The 8,553-nt window shown below is 62.0% G+C and overlaps 1 protein-coding gene across 1 annotated transcript in view; it reads left to right on the forward strand.

The window, feature by feature from the left end:
• Positions 1 to 8,553, forward strand: part of SOX8 (SRY-box transcription factor 8) — a 16,743-nt gene that overhangs the window by 3,456 nt on the left and 4,734 nt on the right. The window contains exons 2-4 of the mRNA XM_029949160.1: positions 63 to 253; positions 1,226 to 1,416; positions 8,075 to 8,308. Coding sequence (XP_029805020.1) covers positions 63 to 253; positions 1,226 to 1,416; positions 8,075 to 8,308 — 616 coding nt within the window. The remainder of the gene's footprint in view (positions 1 to 62; positions 254 to 1,225; positions 1,417 to 8,074; positions 8,309 to 8,553) is intronic.

The raw sequence follows: 8,553 nt of genomic DNA on the forward strand, positions 1-8,553 counted from the left end.
AGCCGCGAGGGCCAGGCCGGGGCGGGTACCTGGGACCACCGGAGTGTCCTCCACCCGGACAGGGGCCGAGCACTCGCTCGTTCATCAGCCGACGTTGCAGAAGCTCCCGGAGCACGTTCCGGACCTGGGCGACGGCCGCATGGACCCTCACGCGGGTTGTCGGAAAGCCCCGGCGGTGTGCGGAGTGGCGCGCCCGCAGGGGGACGCTCGGAGCAGCGCTGGCTTCACCCCGGCCTCCCGCTTCCTGCTCAGGGTGTGCGGCCAGGTGTCTCGCGGGTGTCCCCTTCCCAGCCCCTCGCCCCTGCTATCCGAGGAGCATGTTGGGATGCCAGGCACACAGCTCGCGAAGGGGCAGCACAGTAAGTGGCTGCATCCTGAAATTCAGCCCGACCTCCCGCTCAGGGCAGCAACACGCTCCTACCAGCTTTCACGGCTGGGCCTGCAGACCCTGGGGGAAGCGGGGCACTGACGATTCACAGGAAAGAGGAACTTACCCACTAATGTCCCATTCGGAACCCTGGTGACAACACCAGCACCTCTAGGTTAGGAGGGGAGAGCCGCCCAGGCACTCCTTAAGAGGTGTGCCAAGTGCATGGACCCCTATGACCTCCTTAGGAGATAGAAGTGCGTGCAGGACAGGGTACACATTGGACCTTCAGTGGTAAGTGGGCCAACCATGAGGTACTTGGAGGCAAATCATTGAAGTAGGTGTAGGTTTTTCATTCTTCACAGCTCTTTACATATTAAAGACCCTATTTTTGTGTGTATATGGTAAATGTTTGTCCTGGGTTTTTGTTTTGACTTCTTGTTCCAGGTATCTTGACATATAAATGATTGATAGTTGTGTGGTCAAATGAGCAGTCTTTCTTGCTTATAAATGAGATCTTTACCACATGCAGTGTAAGCTCCATGAGGACCTAGGCTCCCCCAAATCTAGGCCAGACCACCAACCTCTGGCCCCTTCTTTAGCCTCCAGCTGTCCCACACCTGCATTGTAGTGGATAACAGCACAAATGTGCATCTTATGAGTTTTTCTTAAGTGGCCCCTCCTTTTTTATTGGGCCATGAAAAACCCTCTCTTCAGAGCCCAGCTGTGTAACAGATCGCCTTGGGGGGTGGGGGGACAAGCATCTGCATCCTGGTGCGCCATCAGCAGGAAGGTGTGTGCCCAAGGGCTCCCAGCCTCGGGCTCAGACGGACGGGTGTTCCTGGTCCACACTTCCAGGTCCTCCCGCAACACGTGCCTCTCCTCTCCAGCATCCGGCTCCTGCGCTTGGGGTGGGCCAGCACAGCTGTTTGGGAGAGCAGGGAGAAGCCAGCGCCCCGAGCCCTGAGCCCGCTCGAGTGTCCAGGCATCCCCCGGATGCGGGAGGTGCTCAGGGGACGGAAGGCACGGAAGGGCAGCCCTGCCATCAGGTGTGACCCTGGGTGCTGCTTTTCAGGTGGGGACAGGCCTCACAAAGGGCCCTTTGTCCTCAGCTTCTCCCAGCCCGAGTTGCATTGTTCTCCCCAGAGAAGGGCACAATGGGGCATTGTGCAGAGCAGAAAAGGGCCCTTGTCCAGCATCCAGCTCCCTGGGCTCCAGGCTCCCTCTCCGGGTTTACCCAGGGTGGGCGAGGCCATCAGAGAGGTCTTCTGGGAGCTCGTGTTCTCTCTCCTCCAGGACCGCCTTGCTGGGGCTGACTACAGAGGTCTGGTGCGTCCGAGGGGCCAGAACCCACGTGGCCGTGGACCCGAGCTGTGGGGAAGCCAGGCTGTGGGCTCGGGCCCAGGAAAGGCTGGCCGGTGGCTCAGTGCTTGCCTGCTTCTGCCTGAATTTAATCAAAAGCACACGAGTGTATTATCCAGCCACAAAAAAGAGTGAAGTATTGACACCTACTGCAGTGTAGACAAACCTCAAAACTACCAGCTGAGGGGCACCTGGGGGCTCAGTTGGCTGAGCATCCGGCTTCAGCTCAGGTCTGTGGGTTCTCACAGTGGGTTTGAGCCCCGTGCCAGGGTCTGTGCTGACAGCTCAGAGCCTGGAGCCGGCTTCAGATTGCGTCTCCCTCTCTCTCTGCCCCTCCCTACTCGCACTCTGTCTCTCTTTTAAAAAATGAATAAACATTAAAAACTATATCATGCTAAGAGTACCAGATACAAAGCCACATGTGGTCTGATTCCACTTACATGAAACGTCCAGGACAAACAAATCCAGGGACAGAAAGCAGGTGAGTGGCCGTGCAGGGCTGGGGGCGGGACGGGAGAGATGCCACTCAGGGCCCAGTTCTCACATTGTGGGATGACAAGAGTTCTAGAGCCGGACGCAGGCAGTGGACGCTCAGCACTGCAAACGCCCTGAGCGCCTCTGACCCGTAGGCTGGAAAATGCTTACATGTGAGGCCATGTGAATTCTGTTTCAATAATAATAATAAAACACGCTACGTGGTATCAGACTCTCCTAGAAAGCACTCTTTTCACGTCTCCGAATAAGTCGTGTCATGTACACCCAACTCACCTCTTCATCTAGAGTAGGGAGCATATTTCTGCTTTCGTGTATTTAGATGTGGGCGCACGTGACGCTCTGAGAAGGCAATCCCCTTAGAAACCAAACCTTTTTGGTGACCCTGGAGACCGCGCTGGGGTGACCCACATGGCTTCCCCACAGCTCAGGGCCTGGGAGCCCCAGCACGTGGCGGTCTCTCCAGAGCAGCCTTCCCCCCCACGCCAGGAGCCTGGGGCACGGGGCTCCTAAACCAAAACCTATACAAGAAAAAGTCAAGCTGGTTACAGAGGGGCTGGTGTGGAGCCCTGTGTGGACAGAGCCAGAGAGGAAGAGCCCAGAAAAGGACAAGAAGGGAGAAAGGGGGGCATCCCCGAGAGGACGCGTCAGCTCACGACCGGGGCTGGTGTCACGGAGACCCACGGATGAGCCAGAACCCTGCAGGGGGGCCCCTCCTGGGGCGGGGGGCCACGGCTCCTCCAGGACAGCCCCAGGGCCGAGGGGCACACAGGCCCGCGGCTGGTCGTGCTCCCGGCAGCTGCGGGACGGCTTCTCGGAGGAATGAGCCCTGCGTCGGCACCTCGTCCAGCTGTCCCCAGGCACCCTGGCTTGGCAGCCCCCACTGCATCGGGGCAATTGTCCCTGACGGGCATTTGCAGCTGTCTCTGGCACCCACGAGGGCCCAGCTTGGGCCCGACCGAATCACCCACCCTTCATTTACCCCAATTTTTCATGTCCCGACATCTGTTGGTGGGGGAACAGAGCCCACGGGCGCTAACATCTGTTACTTCCTTCTGGAGGGGCGGTCAGTTTGGGCAGGTCCCACCCTGACTGTCCAGCGGCCAAGCCCCCGGGTGATGCTGGCAGGCGCAGGTGGGGGTGGGCGAGCAGGTGCTGGGCCATTTGCTGGCTTTCTGGAACTGTGACTCATGGACGGCTGTTCCGCTTGGCTCAGCCGTCCCTGTCCTGGCACTGTAGGCTCCAGGCCCCGAGCACCCCCACGCCTGCACCCCGGAGGGAGACGTGGCCCCGTGTGGCCCTGCACGCTGTGCGCCACACCATGACTGGCTACGCAGCAGAGAGGAAAGCGCACTGTCCCAGGGCCGTTACATTCCGTGGCTGTAGGGCCCTACGGGGCAAGAGAATGTGCAGCGAAGTGTTTTTTCTTCCTCTGAGAGTCAGATGCTGACGGGGAGAAGTTCTGGAAACCACCCAGGGCTAGGGGTCACAAACAAGAGACCTGCAGGCTGGATTCTGCCCCCAGGGCTATGTCAGTCACGGCCACGACAATAATGCTGTGTAGCAAACAGCCTTGAAGCCAAAAATCATTGTGTTGGCCAGAGGTACTAGCCTTCGAGCGCTCGGGCTGCTGTCTCCGATCAGCGGGACCCTGGGGGGTCCTCGGGATGACTGGGGCCCCCTTCTGGCCACACACAGGCCCCAGGACTCCTCAGAGCCTCACTCACAGCAGACTCCACGCTCCCCTCCCGACCAGGCTCCAGAGGCACCCACATCCAAACCCCCTGGTTTGGTCCAAACCTCTTATTTCGTAGGCGGGATGAAGTGCTGGGCGGGGGAGTCTGTCCCCAACACCGCCCATCACTGGTCTCACCTTCCTAGCAGACACTCCATTTCCGAACAGAGAGGGTGGTGTTCCTATGAGGTGTTCTCCCTGAAGATGGGAGGTGGGCCCGGCAGTGGAGACGGGCTCTGGAAGTTGCTAACTTGGAGTGACAAGGGGTCACAAACCGAGAAACGATAAACACGAGGTGTTGGCTACCGCACTCCCCGGCACCTCCCACATCAGTTCACGCAGGCCCCCCACTAACTCCGCAGAACAGAGAGGCGTCCCGGACCCCTCTGCTGCCCAGAGTCACCCTGGAACTCACCCAAAGTCAAAGGGCCACAGGGGACGAGTCATCAGGTCCAGCACCCTGTGGGCAGGAGGCAGGGGCGGCGGCCAGCACGCAGCCCCAGCCCGCACACCACTGCCGGAACCTCTTCCACGCCTTACTGGAATGCTTGGCCAGCAGAGGTCCTTGAGGGTCTGCAGCCGAGGCAGCAGGCCAGGTCTTTGCCAGCCAGAGTGCCAGGCCCTGGGGACCGGGGCGGAGCAGCCCCACAAACTGCCTGTGCCTCCCGCCCCGGACCCAGAGCCTCAGGGGCAGGCCCCCGCCGCTCCAGCTCCGGGTCTCCCGCCGGGCTCCCAGCAGCCATCAGCCCTCTCCCACTTTGCTCAAGGCTCCCCCCCCCCCCCCCGGGAGAGCGTCTTCCCCAAGCCCTCCTTCACCAAGTTCAGAAACATAAAGACTTGGGGGACAGCGGAAATCTTCTGACAGGCTGTTTTAATTTGCCTCTGGTACCACCGCAGCTCTGGAACCTTCTTTGGAGGCACGGGCATCCAGAGCCCCTCGCTCCAAAAGAGGGTTTTCCTCTCTGATATTTTCATTTCAAGCTAGCGTCTGCCCTTCCCGGTTATAAGTGACACAGGCCTCTCCTTCCGGGGGGTTCTGGTTTGGACAAGGAGCCTCGTTAAATCTGAAGGTCAAGTTCACATGCACAAGCACAGCTCCCGGCAGCCTGTTTGGGCTCGAGAGCTGGTTTTCTGGGGTCAACTTCAACGCCATGGCTCGCCTCCTACATGGGGGCTGCCAAGGCCTCTTGCGACCCCACTGCCTCTGAGAGGAGCCCAGTGACCAGAACCCAGAGGTGCTTGGTGCCCCCAGGCTGGGGGCCCTGGTGGTGGTGACGGGCAGGGGGCCTGAGGACTGAGCTCCATGGGTAAGAGCCCAGAATAGGCAGGGGGCCCATGGTCCAGAATGAGGATAAGGTCTGGGGCCCAGGGGAATGAGGGTCCGGGAGGACGGTGGGGTCTGGGGTCCGGGGATCTAGGTGCCTGGTGTCACACGCTGCCCGTCTGCACAGCGTGGGGATGGAAAGGAGGTAGGCTTGAGGGACGGAAATGTCCCAAGTCTCTGACCCGTCAGCGGACTCAGTTTCCCCCAGGTGATTCTGCTGGCGCCTGGCCTCCACCCGGGGAAGGCTGTGTGCACAGACCCCAGGCCCCCTCCCACGGATGGTTCTGGGCTGCGGAAGCAGCCTCTGCTTGCCGTCAAAGACACACACTAAGACCTGAATGTCACTCACTGGTGGAGTCGGACCCCCAGGCCCGGGACGGGGAGAGGAGAGATGGATGGCCACAGCCGGAGGCCAGGGGACGGCATCCAGCAGAGCTGTTCTCCACACATCTGCTTAGCACATGGCACCGGGCCGACAACCCGCACTGAGGCACTGCCCTCCCCCCAGATCTTCACCAGGAAGCACCGCGGCAGGGGGTCCCACCGCACTGTCCCGTCAGCGGTCACCCCTGGGCGGTGTGGCTTTACTTGCCGGGAGCCCTCAGAGCTAGGGAGAAGGTGCAGCGGAGCAGCCCGGAGCACATTCGCCCCAGCCTGGAGGTCGGGAGGCATCCTGAGGGCCGGCACCCCCCACGGACCGGCCCCCGAGCACCCTGTTCCCGTGGGCAGGGGAGGGGGGGTCTGGGCATGATGGTACAGAGTCCTCGGCTCACCCAGAAGGCCAGGAGCAGACACAGCCAGCTTCTAAACGGACATCAGCCCAACCAAGGAACGGCTTTCACCGCAACCAGAGGGCCCGCGCCAGCTGGCAGACTCCGTCAGGAGGGGCGTTTCAACAAAAAGCTTGGCCCAGAGCCCTGCGAGTCTGTTACTGGGGGACAGACACTGCACTCCCGGCGCCCCTGGGAGCCCCCTGCCTCTCGCCCTGGAGACCAGCAGGGCAGGACCGGCTGTCTTTACGGAGCCACTGCTCAGAGCTGACGGCTCAGCTTTGTCCTGGACGTTCGGTTTCTGCAGACCAGCCCGTAATTAAAAGCACCAATTAATCTCGGAGACCAAGCCGGGGTTCCCAGGATGTGACGCCAACTGCCTCAGGCTGGCGTGCTGAGAGGCCCAGGTCACGGCCGCAGACACACAGGGGACACGCCGTCCTGGGGCTCACGGGCCCCTGTGGCCTGCCCCCAGTACCTTTCTCTGAAAGTCCGTGTGAACTATGAACGTGGCCTCCCTGGCTGTCCAAGATGGGGGTCAGGCAGACAGTGGACAGAGGGCAATGCAAGGAACGAGGGCAAGATGCCATCTTCCATGGCGGCTTCCTCAGCAGCCCAGTCTCTCCAGTGCCCGACACACACACACACACACACACACACACACACACACACACACACACAGGCTTCCTAAGCATCCCCAGAAGCCAAGGGCTGGGCCAGTTGGGGGCCATTTGCCTGAAAGAGCTTTCCCTGGGGGCCCGCCAGGTCCCGGCGAGCCAGGTTTTATGGGCTCTGGGGTGCATGTCAGGCTACACATCCTTGTTCCCAGGTGCCCTTGGAGCCTCTGCCAGGGGCCCAGGTCTAGAATCCTCATGTACGTCAGTCTTCCCGTGCCCCAGGACCTCAGGGCCTTTGCACATGTTGTTCCCCCCCCCCACCATGAGGAAGTGCCCCAGGATGGTCACTGCAGCCCTAGGACCACACACCCCACACCACTTCGTGACCTGGGCTTGGCGCTCCCCCAGCCCGGCCTTTCTCTGAGGGTCCCAGCGGTCACCTGTCCATGATTCTCTGTGGGCCAGAAGGGAGCAGGGAGAGGCCGCCTCACCTGGTGTCCCCAGTGCACCGTGGCCCTCATTGTCCTTGGCAAAGCAGAGCTCTTCGTGAAAACCCAGACCTGGTGCCCAATGTCACACTGGGTGCAAGGGGGCTTGGGACCTACTTTCCTGGGGTGGGGGGCACGGAGAGGGGAGAGGAGAGTTTGGGCCAGGTCTGCCAGCCTCAACGCTCCCAAAATTCCCGCTCGCACTTGCCTGGGGTAGTTAGGGGGGCGGGCGCCCCAGGAAGCCTCCACTTGGGCCCTGCATCGAGTCCTCCAACTGCACAGTGGGGACCCCAAGAGGAGGGCAGGGCCTCCAAGGGGAAGCCACCACAGGCCAGCAGGCAACGGGGTCCCTTGGCAGGTGACAAAGGGAGGCCAGCCACAGGATGGGAGGCTGGAGAACGGGCCACCCCAGCCCCCTCTGCCCCAGGGCTGTCCACCTCAGCTACAGCACCCCAGGGGCATTCTCTCGTAAGGCAGCAGACCCGGTTCCCTGATGGGGGTCAGGCAGGTAATCCCACAGTGAGCAAAGACAAGAGCGCCTTGGGGTCACCGGCAGGTGCCAGGAAGCCTGGGCAGCGCAGGCACCCCACCGCTCCGGCCTAGGCCCTGAAGTGTCCCCACAGAGGCATCTGCGTGTTTCAGATGCAAGGCTGCGAGGTCCCAGGGCAGCCCCAGGGGCCGTGAGGGGAAGCCTTTGTCCCTAGATGGGCAGCTGAGATGGACAGGGTTCCAAGGCCGAAGGTGAAGCCTCTTCCTTTCTGAAGAAGCTACAACCCCAGGTGCGGGGGTGGGGGTCGGGGAGGATGGGAGGGGGCGCCAGGAGGCTCCGTGGCGGCCCCTGGGTTGGAAAAGGTGCACGAGAGAGATGCTTTGGTCCGACCCGCCCACTAACACTCAATTCGGAGTTTTCTGATAACAGACCTGCTCCTTCTGCTGCGGGCGAGGCGGAGAGCCGGCGTCAGCCCTTCGCCAAGGCGGTCACTGGCCCGAGCGTCCGTAACTCCGACGAGGGCCGCGCGCTGGGGGGACTGGGCTTCTTTGCCTGGGGTCTCTCGGGGCGCGCGGGCCGCCGCTCGCAGCCGCACGTGTTCCCGCTCGGCCACCGAGAGTCCGTGGCGAAGCTCTGGGCTGCCGGTCCATCGTCTCCCGGCGGGTTTGGAGAAAGAATTTGAGCCGCCCTCGGGGACCGCCAGGACCAAGGCCAACTCGCGGGGGCGGCCTCGGGCGGGGACTCGGAGCCGCGGCCCCGGCGCTAGCGTCCGGAGAAATGTCCCCTCTCCGACCCCGTCGCCCCAAGCCGCCCCCTTTCCTCCGGGCTGGCGCGCCCACCTCCTCCGCTGCAGGCGCCCGAGGCAGCCCTCACCTTCTACGGACCACCCAGGGCCGCCCCACCGGACG

The sequence above is a fragment of the Suricata suricatta genome, chromosome 8 (genome assembly GCF_006229205.1).
Source record: "Suricata suricatta isolate VVHF042 chromosome 8, meerkat_22Aug2017_6uvM2_HiC, whole genome shotgun sequence".
Taxonomy (NCBI): domain Eukaryota; kingdom Metazoa; phylum Chordata; class Mammalia; order Carnivora; family Herpestidae; genus Suricata; species Suricata suricatta.